The following is an 18,575-nucleotide window of genomic DNA, read 5'->3' as shown; positions in this document are numbered from 1 at the left end:
GTTTCCGAATGTCGCCATGAAAACAATTTTCATTATACTTTTTTTTTTTTTATGTGTAAAAATAATTTTGTTCTTTTGGAAATTAACTTTGGGCTTTAATCTTTCAAATTCAATCAAAAAGTAATCTGAAACACAAAAAAATTATTGCAAACCGACTTTCAAAACTATGTCCCCCTATCATTTTTCCGCCATTAATGCATGTATCTAATTGTTATTTTAGCACGAGCCATAAACTGCATAAGTACTTTTTTTTTCGTGGAAATTACCATACGATGACTGGTTTCCATTACAATTGTTTTCTTCCCCTTAATTTTAATTGTTTGCTAACGTTTTAAACATTGGCCATCGTTTTCGGTAAATAAATAAATGAATAAATAAATAAAATAAACAAAACAAAACAAAAAAAACAAAGTTTTTGTTTGGCACTTTCTTAGAGATTTGCTAACGTTGTCACGAAAAAAAAAATATATATACAAAATTTTTGTTTGGCACCTTCTGGCAGTTAAACGTAACCTGCACGGAATATGTCAATGATAATGTGATTCCTATTCTGCATAAGTACCAAGAAATTAGTTCAAACTGTCCAAGGAACCTTACTGAGCGAAAGAGTTGTTTTTCGTGTAAGGAGAAATTGGTCAGACATTTTAATTTTGGCTAGTGCCGTGTAAAGAGGATGAACACATGTGTTCATATTATTTGGCTTCGTCGGACTACCGTTCTAATCTTAAGTGTGATTTTCACAACGTTTCGGTCGATATAACCTTCGACCTTCTTCAAAAATATAATTGCGATTTACTTAGGATCTTTATCCAGTCATTGCTGACAGAACAAGACCATGCAGTGAAATCATTTCGTTTTCCAGTACGCTCGATCTGACTTTTTGATCTACAGAACGTTGACCATATTTCATATTCTTCATTAGTTATTTACACGAGACATACACATTTTAATCATGATTTTCTTTTGTTCAGATGGGTACAGTAAAAAAAAACTTTTAACTCACAATGACCCCTAATGTACTAATGTATAACATAAGAAACATTTGTAATGGCGTATACAGCTTTATTTTCTCATATAACCTCAATACGCTTTGAAGGGAATTTACTGAGCATGCTGCCTCTGTGAAGTAAATAAAGAGTTCCGCTCGAAATTCCATCCAAATTTTGGTGTTTGACAGACACTTGAAGAAGATCGGAGCTGTAAGAAATTTCTTTCTCACACACTCAATTTTCCTCCTGCTGAAGCAAATGAATTCCACAAACAAAAGCCCTACCTTTAAACTCAAAATTTATTCATAATGTAACAGCAATGAAAGTTCTTTGGTTCTGGTAAGTCCTTTGCAAAAACGGTGGCTCGATTTGCTTCCATACGCATGGAGCCTTTAGTTCGAATTTCTATTGTCGGAATGTTAGTTCGTTGTTCCTTTGGAAGGATCCATGAATATTCATGGTAAATTCAGCGGGAATGATGGCGCCTATAATTAGGCATAATGTGAGCCCCACGGAGCTCAAGATGAAAGGAGATAAGATCCAATATTTGGAAAATAAACATGCAGAACAGTTCTTGAATGTCATCCTTGATTTGGATAGATTCAGTAATATAAGTTGTCTCTGCTTGAAGAAATGTGTCCTTCGTTCACCAACAGTTTGGTGTTCATGAAGGAATAGTCTTGGCTCCCTCCAGAGGCAGCCGTTTTGGTTTGAGTCTATCTCGTTGCCGAATTTCTCTTAGACTGAAAAATAATAGCATAATACAAAAAGCGCGCCAAGTCAAATCACCTGACACATTCAAATTTAAACCAATCACAGACCGGCTACTAGAACGGTGTGGCCAGCCTGAACAAAAAAGATGGCGGTTGTATATGGAATTTCTCAAAGAGCTTACATCGAAAGAAGTTACATCGACCGAAACATTGTGAAAATGCCACTCAAGATGAGAACAGTAGTCCGATGAATCCAAATAATACGAATAACCAATCCTCATCTCAAAAATTCAGAAAGTCACAGTGATGTGTGTTTATATTAGTGTGATTTCTTTGTTAATAAGTGTGTGTGTGTGTGTGTGTGTGTGTGTGTTTTTGCTTAGCATACAGAGATTTTTCTTTGTCTCGTGTTTGTCAAAAATATTCGCCCCAAACAGGCCCAGGCAGTATAGCGTTTTTCACTTAAAATGCAAATCAATAAAATAAAATATTTTTTTCTGTACAATTTTCATTTCAGCATGTCACGTGGTCAACAAAACTTGTCAGTGTGTTGAATGTTAATTATATTCAGTTTTTTCCCTGCCTATCCTAACCTACATTAACATAAAAATGGTTTGTTTGTTTGATTTTGTATAACATATTTTCATTTGTCACGATACATTCCCCTCAGGCATTATCTTCTCTTCTGAAGGGAGAAGCAGTGTTCATTTCATATGTTCGCTCCTCACGATGCTGTTCACCCAGTATTTCCTTTTCGGCATACTTGCACGTTAACTCGCTGAATCTGTGCTTGTCAAAATTTCAACCTAATTAAAAAAAAAAAAAAAAAAACAGAACAGAAAAATCTTTACGTTAGGGTTTGTGTTCTCCAATAGAAGCGCTGGTTGAGTTTGAATAAAATGAAATACGTATTATATAGGTTTGAAGCCAAAACAACGCATTATTACAAAATAAACAGATATTTATTTTGTTTGAAATTTATATTGAAATTTATAAATATATTTCGAAGATATACTTCATCTTCAGTATGTCTGGTATTTTTCTGTATAGCGCATTTTTTTTAAATTTAATTTTGGTGACAGAAAAACTAATAATACACAACAAATATGAGTTTATTAACATTTCTATGAGAATAATGTCCGTTGTATTTTATATATAGAACTGATCCAAATGAAATAAATTAAATCTTCAGTAATATTGTGCTACATAGTTCATTACAAATAATAGAATGCATATAAGGGTTTGTGTTCCTTGATAGAAGCGCTGGTTGAGATCAAATAAAATAAATACATATTATATACATTTGAAGCCAAAACAACGCATTATTACAAAATAAACAGATATTTATTTTGTTTGAAATTTATATTGAAATTTATAAATATATTCCAAAGATATACTTCATCATGAACATGTCGTTTTTTTATGCGTATTTATTTTATTCAAAATCAACCAGTGCTTCTATCAAGGAACACAAACCCTAACGTGAATTCCGCGTGACCAACACACCGTTCCGATATTTGAAAAGACTACTGCAGACACAACAAACGGACTTCTACTGATTTTATGCTCCAACAACAACATGGCAAAAAAAAAAGAAAGAAAGAAAGACATACTGATGATGAAGTATATCTTCGAAATATATTTATGAATTTCAATATGAATTTCAAACAAAATAAATGTCTGTTTATTTTGTAATAATGCGTTGTTTTGGCTTCAAACCTATATAATACGTATTTATTTTACTAGAAAAATCTTTGTAAATACTCGTCACTTAACGAAAACGTCATACTGTAAAAAAAAAAAAAAAAAAAAAAAAACCATGTAAATTGATCAAGTCGTTTTATTTTAATAAGAAAAGCAAATTTTATGAGCAAACGAGAATGGCATGTCTCCCTTCGCCATCTATAATATAAATCTCAGTCATTTGTTAGTGCGTGCGCTTTAATTTTCTGTCTTTGAAGATTGTAATGCTCGGTATGAAGCAGCCAAACCAGCTACCAACATTCCCCTACTTTTTATTGAGACCAACCGAGAGCTCTTTTTAGTATCCTCGCTGTTCCCTTTCTCTGCTGGGAGTTTTGAGACTCTTACTCTCTCGGTAACTATCTCTCTTGCGGTGCCTCCCCATTTCTCAAACCTTGAGTAAGTGGTAACAATGCAGGAGGACCTTTTTCTGTTTGACAGACCATGACTGGGTTTTAATCCCCCTTCTGTTTCTTTTGGGATCTGTCAAGCGAGATGAAGGAAGAATGCTTGGTCCATCTTGGTCATGAACTGGTTGCTGTCCTATTTGTGACCTCTGGGGGGGGGGGGTGACTGTGGCACCACCTTCTGAGACAAGAAGGTTTGCACCATTGCTTTCCTCTTCCTGCCTGGTGTGTAAACAGGTTGTGGGGCCCTTTTTATCCTGGGCGCCGGCCATCCAGTTTGAATCTTTTTGCTTAGACATTTTTCATGGTTATTCCTCATTGTCCACGGCTTCTTATTAGTTATTCGAAGCTTCCCTCTAACTACCTTACATAAGTAAAGGGGGCGCCCCCATCTGCAACCTGGGAGGACACACTGGATGGTCGGAGGAAGACGGCACACCAATGTTTGTATGTCTACTAAAAACTTTTGTCAGCCGCATCTGACCGGGTCAAAACTGGTACCATCTGAAAATTAGAAAAAAAGATTAATTCTGTGGTGGTGCACTGGACAATTTCTTGCAAAGGAGGGGTCACTTTTCGTGTCACAATTTTCGCAAATTACACACACGTAGCAAACTGAATCTATGTTTAAAAACATTATTTTGCAGCGTCATGATGTCAAAAGTCATTGTGGCCGTGACAGCTAGCACATTAGCCAGTAACTTTTTTCCCCATTTTTCCTTTTTTGGGTTTCAGGTTCAAACCCAGCTGCCGCGACTTATTTTATTTATTTTTTTATTTAGGCGCACGGATGCAAGCTACGATTTTGGTTGAAAAAAAGTTGTTTTGATTCATTTATTTTATTTTTATAGGGAGGGGATCCGGAGAATAGCTACTTCTCTTTGTATCCCTTCTACCAAAATATGTGGTGGAGGGGTTGTTCTTTTAGGGGGCGGGCAATTCTGTTCTTTTGTGGTGGTATATCAATGAAAGTGCTCAATATCCTTAGTAGAGCAGCTGTGTCCAAACCCAGGTAACGCCTAGTATCCATGCTAGTTTAATATATAACAGGCAAAGTGTGTGTTTGTATGTCTGCCCAAATCTTTCGACATGCGCAACGATCACTGACAAAATTGGTATCGTTAGAAAGATCGATCTCTCGGAGGACAAATATCCAAAAATTGGCCAAAAACATTAATTCTTTGACTGTCAACTGGGCCGTTTTTTGCAAAGAGGGGTCAGTTTTTGCATAAACATTTTTGCAAGTCATGCACACCTAGCGATCACAACATACATTTAAAAGATGTTATTTCGCAGGCTCGTAACGTCATAAAGTCGCCGTGGCTTCTTTCACCTCTTTTTTACATTTCGCGTTACAGATTTAAACCTGGCTACTGCAACTAATTTTTTTCTCTTTGTGCTCGCACGAGTACTCACGGGTATTTATTTTTATAGTTTTTTTTTTAGGGTTTTTTTAGGGGTTTGGTTCCTTAATTGCCTTACTATACCACCTCTTGACACCCGGGCAATGCCAGGTACCTCTCCTAGTCTTTAATATTTATGACTGGTTACCCTTCCTCTTAACAACCTCTCCAGAAATAGAGATCAGAATCAGTCTTGCAATGGCTACAATTAATAGTAAAAAAAATAAATAAATAAATGATTTCGTATATATATATATATATATATATATATATATATATATATATATATATATATATATATATACACTTGCTCAATTTATATGACTTTTGGAATATAACATTCTGATTCCATGACGGGTACATACTTCATAAAGATTTTTCTGTGCTTTTTTTTCTTTTCTTTAATTAGGTTGAATTTCGGACAAGCACCAAAAGTCGTTTATTTTAATCATTTCTTTTTTCTTTTTTTTTGGTCCCCAACAAAAAAAGGTTGGACCTGTAAATTCACTCTTGTCCAATCTAATCGTCGTCCGTTTGTCTGTCTGCACTTTTCTCAATAACTACGCCTTGGAATTTTTGGAAATTTTGCACAAACATTAAACATGATATAAGTAAAAAAATTAGTAGAATGGATTTTCCGGGAAAACTCCGGTTGCCCCCCTCTTTCGGGTTAAAATGGATAAAATTGAAACTTTTGTGCTTATTAAAAAAAATGTATGCCTTGGATTTTTATAAAACTTTCTGAAAAGTTGTAACCAACTAATTTCCATATAATTTTGTTTGTCTATACTTTGCGATAACTCTTGGGTATGCTCCAGGGGCTTTTTTAAGGCTAATAAAAACACCCCATTTTTGGGACTATTTTACCATATTTGTCGAAAGTTTTCTGTGTATGTCTATTTAGCAGTTTTGTATGGTGTTGAATTCAAATTTAAATATGTTATGGTCTTGGGGACTTGGGCTAAATGAGGGGAGGGGATGATGGACTTGGTAATTTCTTTTTTTTTTTTTTTGCATGGTGCAGAACTCAAATTTACATGTTTAGGCTTAAAACTGCACCGTTTGTTCATTTTCACGTTCCCTGGGGACTAAATGGAGGGGAGCAAATGCTGAACTTAGTCATTTTTTTATGCCTCGTTCACTGTGCACTCACGGGGGACCATGCATGCGTCACTTACCTGTTTATTCAATTTTAACTGAATCTTTTTTTTTTTGTAATTTTAAGAAATAGTGTAAGAAACAAACTTTATTTTTAAAACTCTCAGTGCAGTGTAGCCTCCGACGTCGACTTAAATGTGAAATTGTTTGGGTTTTTTTTTTTTTTTTTTTTTTATGTTTTTTTTTTTTTTTTTTTTTTTTTTTAAGAAAATATTTTAAAATAGAAAGGAATAAAATATAATTCCAAATAACATTTTTCCGTTTTAAAAGCTTAGTGACACTTGAGATTCCACGATATTAATTTTTACTTTGGGTATTCACACAGTCGTGTACGTGTACTCGTGTGGCAGTTTCAGGAAATCAAATAATCACTTACATGTTTGGGGAAAATTATATCCTGTTTTGATTATTTATTTATTTAATTTTTTTTTTTTTTTTTTTTTTTTTTTTTTCGTTGTATCTTATTTAAGATCATATAAGGAAGTTCCTGGATTGGAGTTAACAAAAGTAAGTCTGTAACAGCTAATAAGTAACCGTGTGACACGATTTCTAAATATACGCATTCAATCTATATTTGTGGTGTCTGTGTTTTTCTCTCTGTCCGGGTTGACAATTTAAAACAATTGTTGCTCACTATGAAAATAAAATGCTTTCTTAAGTAAAATTTTATGAGTAATCTAATTTTGTATTCGCTGAATTTACAATAACAAGCACGAAAACGCTTCCCTTGGTCGCATGCCATGCCAAACAATGGAGAAAGTTATGCTCGAAATAGAATTTGTGCTGGAATTTGGGTTTGGAAAAAGATTTTTGTTGGCTTGTCACGTGTTAGCTTGAAACGACATTAGTGTTGGTCTGCAATGTGCTAGTTTGAAATACCATTTTTGCTGGTCTGTCACATGTTAGTTTGAAACGGCGTTAGTGTTGGTCTGTCGCGTGTTAGTTTGAAATAGCATTTTTGTTGGTCTGTCATGTGTTAGTTTGAGACGGCATTAGTGTTGGTCTGTCGCGTGTTAGTTTGAAATAGCATTTTTGCTGGTTTGTAACATGCTAATTTGAATTAGCATTTTTGCTGGTCTGTCAAATGTTAGTTTGAAACGGCATTAGTATTGGTCTGTCACGTGTTAGTTTGAAATAGCATTAGTGTTGATTTGTCATGTGTTTAAAATAGAATTTTTGTTGTCTGTGACATATGTGTTTGAAATAGCATCTTTGCTAGTCTGTCACATATTAATTTGAAATAGTGTTGGTCTGTTATATGTTAATTCGAAATAGCATTTTTCTTGGTCTGTCGTTCATTAGTTTTAAATAGCATTAGTGTTAGTCTGTCACACTTTAGTTTGAAATAGCATTTTTACTGGTTTGTTATACTTTTAATTTTTGTTCTAACCTTGTGTGTTGAGTAGAGTTTTCTTTGTAATAAAAACTGACTTTGTATTTAAAACTGACTTTGTATTAAAAACTGACTTTGTATTAAAAACTGACTTTGTATTAAAAACTGACTTTGTATTTAAAACTGACTTTGTATTAAAAACTGACTTTGTATTTAAAACTGGCTTTGTATTAAAAACTGACTTTGTATTTAAAACTGACTTTGTATTAAAAACTGACTTTTTATTTAAAACTGACTCTGTATTTAAAACTGACTTTGTATTTGACTTTGTATTAAAAACTGACCTTGTATTTAAAACAGACTTTGTATTAAAAACTGACTTTGTATTTAAAACTGACTTTGTATCTAATTCTGCCCTTGTAGGGCGTCAAGTAAGTAGGAACTGACTGGTTTGTAATAGTGTTATACCAGTCTTCCTTGAACAGAGGAATTTACACCGATTAGCACTATAAATAGCGCTAGTAATTCCAACACCGGTGAAAGAGATGCGACTGCAACTTCAACTGCTAGCCGAGTGCCCAGCAGATATACGCGCTTTCCTATCTTTGTACATTATTGTTAATACACTTGTTCCTTAACCGAACCTCGACTGATTGTTCTTATTATCCCTGTTGTTCCACAACACAACAAATAGCTATTTATATCCATCGATTTAAAGTTTTCAATATCATTTTTGCAAATCAAAATCTATGACATAAATATTGTCGTGCATTTATTTTTTCTTGAAATTTTTCTCAAAATATTTTAAATTGTGATATTATTCGTATAGTTTTCGTTTTTGTATTTCTTACACATGTTTCATTTTTTACTAATCTGTCTGGCGTTGACCAGGAGTCTTTTTTAAAATTTCGTTGTTTTAATTTTTTTTTTTCATATATGATTTTGAAAGCAAACTTAGTACGCTATCGTCTTGTCTTGAAATTATTAATTGAACCAAATCGTTATGCAGTTATAATAGGTTTCTTTATTTAATTTTAGACAACATTACCTTAACAAAATTAATTGCAGTTTTATAATAATGTCGTTCAATTAATAACTGTAACGATACAGTAATAAGAAAAAATAACTTTTAAAATACTATTTTAAAACTAAAAAAAAAAATGATTAAAGAAAAAAAAATAGAAATCCAAATAAAAAATGAACAACTATATCCCTATCTCTACTATTATATAAAAGTCACTTTGTGTGTGTGTGTGTGTGTGTGTGTGTGTGAGAGAGAGAGAGAGAGTTCCTTCCTTATAGGTTCCGAAAACGGCTGAGCCTATCTTTTGTTCTGAGATACGTTTTGTATAGAAATTCATCCGATAAGTATCGAAAATCAAAAAAGCCCGATCTGAAAAGTAGCTTTTTTTTTTCCACATAGATCAAAAAGAATAATTTTTACAGAGGGAATATTTTAGGTTACACCGGCAAGGAAGATAATAAAATCTTAGCAAATCATTTCTTCTTGAAAAAAAAAACAAAAAAAAACAAAAAAACTCCAGAATTATTGACACCTGGAGATATAGCTCAGTGATAGAGCATTCAACTACAGATCGAATGATTTGTTGTTCAAGCCCGGGTGTAACTCATCATTTTATGAAAAAATTTTCTTATTAATGAGTTCAGTTTTATGATAAAAGAAGACGTACCATTTAAAATCGCAGCCAAGATCATTTCTTTGCGTATTATAAAATTAAACATTAATCATAAGTGACCTTTAAAGGACATTCATCGCCAAGCACAAATATAAGCTGACGTGATATTGTAAACAAACACAGACGGAATTTAATGAATGATATTATCATTATTATTTATTTATTTTTTGTGAATTAATCCACCAGGCAAATTATTCCTCGTAATATATAATATTCAATAGAGAGTTGATTCTATAATAATACTGACACAATCTGCATAGATTAAAATATCATGTTTAAGTGGATTGTATGACCGGGCAGCGTCAGGTATCCAGCTAGTATATATATATATATATATATATATATATATATATATATATATATATATATAACCTAAAGAAGTTTTAAGAAAAAAAATGTAAGAATAAAAACAAAGAATACAGTTTAGATTTCTTGAAAAAAAAATATTAAAAAAAATAAATTTAATCTATCGCAGACTTAGTACCTACATAATCATACTTCTAAAAAGTTTTAAATTACAAAAGAGAATTCAATTAAATAAAGATCAAAAAAAAAAAGGCCTTAACTAAAATTGTTAAATAGAAATAGATTTAACACTTGCATAAGCCGATTTCTCAGAAGTCTTCAATTATAAAAGAGAATTTCACAATATAAGGATGAAAAAAGAAAACCTTAACTAAAAAAAATTTTAAATAGAAAACTAGGATCCTCAACTGCCTACCATGTAGCTGTTTCGGATATTTAAAAATAGGACAGCTGTTGAATACATGGCTTTCCAGTGGATAATACCAATTCCCCAATAAGAAAATGTAGAATAATGCGGTTAGTATTTATACTAATATATAAAAAGATAAAAATAACGCAGTAAATATTAATAATATATATATATAAGTAAATGTAACAAGATTACAAGATCTTTTCTATCACATGTTAACTAGCATATAAATGCTAATATATATATGTATATATATATATGTATATATATATATATATATATATATATATATATATATATATCTTATAATATAAAGCTGTGTGTGTGGTTACAAATAGGCTCCTATATGGTTGACTATTTTAAAAAACTGATTACATATAATGATAGAAGATGTATCGAGACACAGGAATGGGTATGTTTGATCTGGCAGAATGGTGGTTCATTAAAATTGTGGGGTCCGCGTTTGCACCTGGTCCACAAAGTATGGAAATAAAAAATGTTTAAATTAAAAAAAAAAACGCTTACACGTGTTTTTGATATAGATGTACATAATAATACTTTAATAAGTATGTTTTAACTTAAATAGGGATGGTATAAAATTGTGGGGTCTGCGTTCGCGCCTGGCTTCCATAGAATGGAAATAGGCACAAACTTTAATAAAGACTTTTCATATCTATCTGCGTAAGTATACTTTGATAATTATGTTTCAGTTTGAAGAAATATGGTTTAATAAAATTATTGGGTGTTCATTCTCACCTGACCTCCATAGAATGTAAATATGTCACAAAGTTTAACAAGGTTTTTTTAATATAGATCCACAGAATATTGTGATAAGTGTTTCATTGTGAACAGGTATGGTATAATAAATTATGGGATTTATCTATTTTATTTTTACTTTCATCATACTTTGCTTTGGTTTTGATACCCCCAAATTCAACCCAAATTTACAACCCTTCCTTTTCATAACCTATCATACTTTCATAAACCAGAGTCCATTTTCTGTAGGTTGTTTTTGAACCCAGTCAACGACGGGTACTTTTGCTAGTATATATATATATATATATATATATATAATAAGTTCTAAAATATATATGGCAATTAAGCTACACGGAATGTTCCACATTTCAACCATGCTAGGATTCATCAGGCTTATTAAATATATATATATATATATATATATATATATATATATATATATATATATGAGCAAACATTTTTAAAAATAACAGAAAGCCTAAAAGTGTGAAAACATCCTTCAGGCATCTGACTTCATGCCTGTTGAAATGCGGAAGATGTGCGCAAAGTTTGTCTCAAGGGTGCTCAGAGAAGACCAGAAAGAAAGGCGTAATGACAGCAGGGTGATGGTCGAACTGATCAATTCAGATCCGGCAGTTCTTGATGCTCTAGTCCACAACTCCATTCTTGCCACAGATTGTTTGACCAAGATGAGCATCAAGACAGTTCCTCACCCTCCCTGTGGTCCAGACCTTGCTCCCTGTGACTTTTGGTTATTCCCTAAGCTCAAGGAAAATTTTAGAGGCTGTCGTTATGAAACAATTGAGGAGATGAAAGAGGCTGCAACGAGGGTCATTGACATGCTAACACAAGAGGATTTCCATGGGGCTTTCCAGAAGTTGTTGGAATGGTACAACAAGTGCATTGCAGCCGGAGAAGATTACTTCAAAGGGGACTAGAGTTTCATGTGTGTACTATCAATAAAAATGCACATACAAAAAAAGTCTGGAAGCTTATTGAAGGCACTTCATACTTTACATAAATGTAATATGAAAAAACTGATTTTTTTGTTTTTATTATTTTAAGAATTAGGTAAAAAAAAAATATATATATATATATATATTTTTAAAACTCTCAGCGCAGTGTAGCCACTGATGTCGACTAAACCGTGAAATTAGATTTTTTAAAGAAAATATTTTGATATAGAAAACAAGAATAAAATGTAATTCAAAATATTTTTTCTTGTTAAAAGCTTGGCGACACTTGAGAAACCACAATATTAAATTATTACTGTTTTGGGTATTCACACAGTCGTGTGATAGTTTCATGAAATCAAACAGTTATTTACGTTTTGGGAGAATGTACATCCTGTTTTTCTTCTTTTTTTTTTTTTTTTTTTTTTTTTTTTTCGTGGTATCTCATTTAAGATCACATAAAGAAGTTCCTGGATTGGAGTTAACAGCAGATGTTTAGATCAGTGACATCCCTGACATGTTTTCTAAATATGTGCATCCTATCTATATTTTGTGGTTTCTTTGTCCGGATTGAAAATTTAGAACAAAACCCTTTATTGAATTTTATGAGGAATCCAATTTTGGTCACATATTTTTGCTACTTTTCATGAAAAAAAACAAAAAAAAACATATGCTACACTGCCCTGAACCATGGAGAAGATAATGCATGAAATAGAAGTAGTGTTGGTCTTCAATTGAAAATAATATTTCTCGTGGTCTGTCACGCTTTAGTTTTAAATGGGATTATTTTTATTGGTCTGTCATATTTGGATTGGAAATATCAGTTTGGTCTGTCACATTTTAGTTTGAAATAGCATTTTGGTCTGTCACATTTTAGTTTGAAATAGCATTTTTGTTGGTCTGTCACATTTTGATTGGAAATATCATTTTTTTAAGGCCTGTTACATTTTTGTATGAAATAGCATTTCTATTGGCCTGTCACATTATTGGTTTATAATAGCAATTTTGTTAGTCTGTCATATTTTCGTTTGAAAAATAATTTTTATTGGTCTGTCACATCTTAGTTTGAAATAGCATTTTCATTGGTTTGTCACATTTTAGTATGAAAGAGCATTTTTATTGGTCTGTAACATTTTAGTTTGAAATAGAATTTTTATTGGTCTGCAACATTTTAGTTTGAAATAGGAATTTTGTGAGTCTGACACATTTTCGTCAGAAATATCATTTTTATTAGTCTGTCACATTTTAGTTTGAAATAGAATTTTTGTGAGTATTCCACATTTAATTGAAAATATTTTTATTGGTCTGTCAAATTTTAGTTTGGAATAGCATTTTTTTGGCCTATTACACTTTAGTTGGGGAAAAAACATTTTTATTGGTCCTTCACATTTTAGTTTGAAATACCTTTTTTATTAGTCTGTCACATTTTAGTTTGAAACAGCATTTTTGTGAATCTATCACATTTTACTTTCAGGTTTTATTGGTCTGTCATATTTTAGTTTGAAATAGCATTTTTATTATTCTGTCATATTTTAGCTTGAAATAGCATTTTTATTGGTCTGTCATATTTTAGTTTGAAATAGATTTTTATTGGTCTGTCATATTTTAGTTTGAAATAGCATTTTTATTTGTCTGTAACATTTTACTTTGAAATATCCGGCAAGCAAAAATGGGACTTAATTGTCTTCTTTTACAATATGGTTAAATTAACATTTAGTATAATTTATGACAACAAAATTTGCTGAAATTAGAAAACCTGTTAATTCATCAGTAATAGACCAACTAACAAAGGTCGATTTGGTAATTGGCCGATTTGTCTATCAGGGCATGCCTACATATAAGTCTAGCACAATCATCACGATCTTGGTAGTTTTGAGGCTAACACTGTCATCATTGTCTCGGTATTACAAGTGTGAGGCTAATACAGTTTAACTTTTTTTTAAGGAGGAAGGCGGGATAGAGGAACAATGAAAGATGAATTATATATTTTTTTTTTTTTTATTTTTTTTTTTAGGTCATGTTGATCCTGGGGAATCAGAATTCGAAACCGCACTACGAGAAACTGAAGAAGAAGCTGGTTTGAAGCCTGAAAGTCTCTCCATCATAGATAAGTTCAAAAAGGAGCTCTTTTATCCAGTCAAAGGCAAGAACAAACGGGTCGTCTATTGGTTGTCTGAACTCAAAGATCCTAACACCCCCGTGAAACTCTCGCATGAACACATTGATTATAAATGGCTGCCATTGGTGGAAGCCTTACAAATTTTAAAGCACAAAAATACACAGGATTTATTGGAAGATGCAGCTTCTTTTCTTGATAAAGATTCCGCCTAAATAAAACAGGAAACTTTTTTCTTTCTTTTTTTTTTTTTTTCTGACAGAACCTTTGGAATAAAAGATACCATCTTTTTTTTTTTTAATTTGTAAATTCTTTTTAATTTTATTTTAAAACTTTTACGTTTTAATTTCTTAATTTTTATACTTTAATTTATACGTACTCATGCAGAATACAGACTGTGCTATTTTTAGATAGGATTTTTAAGTTAAATTCAAATTTTATGGTATCATTTGTTCATTAAATGTTTAGATGAAAGAATAGTTACAAGACGCCCTTCCTTCCCTATGTTAAGAATGCGTTTCTAAATAATAACAGCATTATTTCAACATAATCGGTATTCTGCATAAGTACCAATTTGTGTTTTCAGTTTTTTTTTTTTTTTTCAATATTTAACTTTAAATTAATTAAAAAAAATGTGTCTAAAACATTTTACATTTTTGCACCATTGTTGACTTTATTGGATAGGTTTCTATTAGTATTTTGTTTAATTTGGGATTTTTGAGCGATTATCAAGACTCGACTATATCTCTAGTGAGATCACCATTTTGTTTTCTTGTTCTAACTCGACAGACTTTACACTATCTTTATTTTTAAGTAAAAAAAAAAAAAGCACTTTAAAATAAGTTAAAACACACACACACATACACACACAAAAAAAACAAAAAACAAAAACAAACAAAACAACTTATCCGGATAAGTAGAAGAATAACTTCGCTTGCCTTTGGTAACATTTATTTGTTGTATTTTTTTTCTTCACCCCCTTTTTACTTTGCTAGCTATTCTAGAAAATGCCTGAAAATCTTTTTGCTGCAGAAATGACTAAAACCGCATGATTGACACTATGGCCAGTGTCAAAATTAGGTATTGAATTGGGGCAAAGGCAAGAATCAGATGACCATGGCCCATTCAGTGAACATACATAACTGCAAGTTCACATTGGTTTGTCATGCTCAAGTTTGAAATAATATTGTAGCAGACGAAACTGCAACAAACATAAGCGGGAATAAATTCTCGCAGATGGAGATTTTGAAATACACTTTCTTCCTGGCTTGACCAATCAGAAGACAGCCCTCAGTCATGTGACCGAGTTTATAAAAGATAAGCTGGTGCCTGGCATTGCCAACTGCCCAGGTGTTTGGAGATGTGTGAAAAAAGAAAAAAAAAGTGTTAGTAGAGAGGCAGGTTCGAACCCGTGACGCTAAGGCAGAAAAGAAAGTGAAAAAAAACTAAGATCTTACCGCTACACTGTGATGCTGGAGGAATTGAAAAGCGTTCAAGTTGAGCGATGTTAACCTTAACACCAAAGCATATAAGAATCACGCACAAGTCTAGCTGAAAGTGGCCTGGAGCCAGTTAAGCTTTCAGCTTTGTCGTGGTATTTATTTTTTTCTCCATGAGGTCATCACACAAAAGGGGAACTCTAATGAATAGCAATTGTCTGATATGAAGGGTTTTCCCAACATTGATCAAAGCTAATTGCTTTCCAGACGCCCCAGCATGAAAGGCCACTGACAGCTTTGCTTCAATTAGTTTCGCTTTATTTATATGAAAAAGACCAACAAACACGCAAAAGGATGGAATAGAGGGAATTTTTTAAAAGTCGATCAAAGTAAATCTAGAGATGACGTCCGTTCACAAATCATCGATTTTACAATCTAGGGAGTATAAGGAAAGTTGTAAAAATCAGTAAGGCAGTCGAGGACCCGCCCCCCCCCTACCTCCTTCCAAAAGCCTTTCTCAGACATACAAAAACGCGTGCAGCTGTTTTGTCTTTTATATATATAGATTAAACCAGCAACACACTCTCTTTCCTCCCATATCATGGACTGAAAACAACTCAATGTGAAACGAACCTGTCAACCCCCCCCCCCCCAATTTCTCTCTTGGGACTCAATAGAACTCACCCGGCTTTTGGGCTCGGGGTTCGACTAAGGCGTGAATACAAACAATCCAACATGGCTACCTCCACACACGGACTTCAATGCGATACACACGCAAACTCTCTTTCTCATCCTACAGTACTGTCTCTAATCTTTCGTGGTGCATGTTTCCACTACTACTATAGACACAAACATACATAAACTCTTCCTCTTTCAACAAGCCTGTCTAATCATCTATGTCTCTACACAGAAACTCTTTTCACGACTGATCCGTTTCCTTATTCTTACTAATGATGATAACCAATAAAGTTGTTTTTAAATGTTAGAATGAGATTTCTTGCCTTCCATTTCTACAATTTAGTGCCATGTCGACACTATGATGACGAACATGCAACGTTCGTTCGACATCTTATTCTACAACATTTTCATCATTAAATATGTAGACCAGGGGTTCTCAACTTTGCTTGACCCATGCATCCCTGTAGGGGACTACGTCGTTTATTTGCTGTTGAAAGAAATGAACGTTTTAGGTATAACATGTCCGCGCGTATGTAACCACTGTTCGTTGCGGGACTGGTATTGTAGAAGGAATAGGAAATATGTGTTCATCTCAAGTTCGGGTCACTATCGTTTGTTCGTGCGTGGGAATTGAAGTGAGTGTTGTAGTGGAAATAAGAATCCAGCGTGTAGACAAAAGAGTGGATAGAGAGTTGACATCCGTTAGTAGTCAGCTACGCGAAGGTGTTCTCAGGGAACAGTAGTAGATAGAGAGAGAAAGAGTGAGAATGTATACATACAGTTTGTTAACTCGTGCCCCATACATAGTTGCAGGGGTGTTGACACGCGTGAGCGTGCGCCTCCCGAAGGGGAGGTGGTTGGTTAGCCCAACCTCTCTAGTCGAGAGATAGTCCTAAAAAGGATTAGAAACAGCTTGTCTCCTTGTTTTATACTCGTTTCCGGAGTGTCTTTTGCGCATGTGTATTTCCTTAGAAAGCGGAAGTGACGTCGTCCATGTGTGCGTTCGTGTGCGAGTACATATGTGTGCGTATATACACGTGAATGTGAGTGTATGTACGTGAACGTGAATATGTGTACATGTGTGGACGTATGCGCGTATGTTTGTGTGTGCGTATGTATATGACAGCTTGAAATATGAATGTGTGTTTTGTGTGAGACTTGAAAAAGGCTTGTACATCCCTTCCATCATTTGTCACAATGTCATCCTTCCCCCACTGCCCATTTCTCATCCTTTCCAAGATTCCCGGTTTCAAAAAGTGCACTCAAAATAACATGAAAATATTACTAAAAAAATATTTTTATTTTTATTTTTTTCCAAATTAGATTTTACATGGATTATTTTGATGATGGAATTTTACAAATTATATCCAAATTGAAAGTATTGATTGATGTATAAAATTTGAATAAAAGTAAAATAGTTTTTTTTTTATTTATGATAAACTACTTAACAGGCCAAACTAAAACTAATGCAATAAAAAAAATGTAATAATAAAAAACAAAAAACAACATATGTACATGCACATGAATAAAATATGAATGTCTTGTGTGTGAACTGTGGTTCTCTAAAATTGGAATTCTGAAAAAAAACAAACAAAAAAAACTGGTAAACTGCATTATCTCCCTTTCTGCTTAAACTGAATTGGCTTATCTCCCTTTTGGCCAGCTTTTCTTATTCTTAATAGCTGCTGTTATTTTTCCTCGATAGCGATAGACTTATTTTTACAAAAAACACAATAGCAATTGTCCTACTTGATGAATTATCATAATTTTTGGATATATTACTTTTTTTGATATGACAATAATGTAAATAATATTATTTTTGCTTAAAACGACATTATTGAAAAATTCAATCTGTTGACTATAGCTTAACAAGCACCAATACAATTAAAAAAATACAGTAAAACTCGTTTAATTTGAACTTCCTCTAAAGTTGGACTTCCTCTCATTTGGACTTCTTCTAAACCTGGACTTTCTCTAAACTTGAACTGTCTCGTCATTGAAATTGTATGAGCATATTTGGTGCGGAGTTGCAGTAAAACTGTTTACATGGTTTAGTCAGATATTGTGCAGAAATATTAATATTGGTTCTATGTAATTAATGTAGCTTAGCTATTGATAATTAATTTACACTAACTGTAAATTTTTTTTTCAGATTGCTATATTTAAAATAGTGTAAAACTGTCACCCCCTTCAGCCGGTCGGTTGAGACGATCGTCGACCTCAGAACTCTTCCACTCCAATTACGGCAGCCTGAAAATGACCCGACTCTGGCGGTTTGCAGCTCACTATTTTCGTCCTTCCAGTGACCACTGCCGGTGATAATTCTTAGCCGTTTTAATGTTGCTGGTATTGGGTAGTGACAGAATTATCAGTTGATCGTCTAAATTTATACTCCGGACCTGTCGTTGTGTACTCGCTTACCGGCGAACATCACCGATAAGAGAGCCGTGGATTTTAGTGTGGTGAAAAAGGAAA

General features: G+C 33.1%; 1 protein-coding gene across 2 annotated transcripts in view; it reads left to right on the top strand.

Moving 5' to 3' along the window:
* The window catches only part of LOC145285907 (bis(5'-nucleosyl)-tetraphosphatase [asymmetrical]-like), a 59,118-nt gene extending 44,845 nt beyond the window's left edge, over nucleotides 1-14,273 (top strand). For both annotated transcript variants that reach the window (XM_080134385.1, XM_080134386.1), the window contains exon 2: nucleotides 13,882-14,273. In XM_080134385.1, coding sequence (XP_079990511.1) covers nucleotides 13,882-14,198 — 317 coding nt within the window. In that variant the 3' untranslated portion in view covers nucleotides 14,199-14,273. The remainder of the gene's footprint in view (nucleotides 1-13,881) is intronic.
* Nucleotides 14,274-18,575: the final 4,302 nt, after the last annotated feature.

This window comes from Euprymna scolopes, chromosome 10, assembly GCF_053919585.1.
Source record: "Euprymna scolopes isolate OS-2025 chromosome 10, ASM5391958v1, whole genome shotgun sequence".
Taxonomy (NCBI): Eukaryota; Metazoa; Mollusca; class Cephalopoda; order Sepiida; family Sepiolidae; genus Euprymna; species Euprymna scolopes.
Note: the sequence above shows the minus strand (reverse complement) of the source record. Positions and strands in the feature narration are given on the sequence as shown.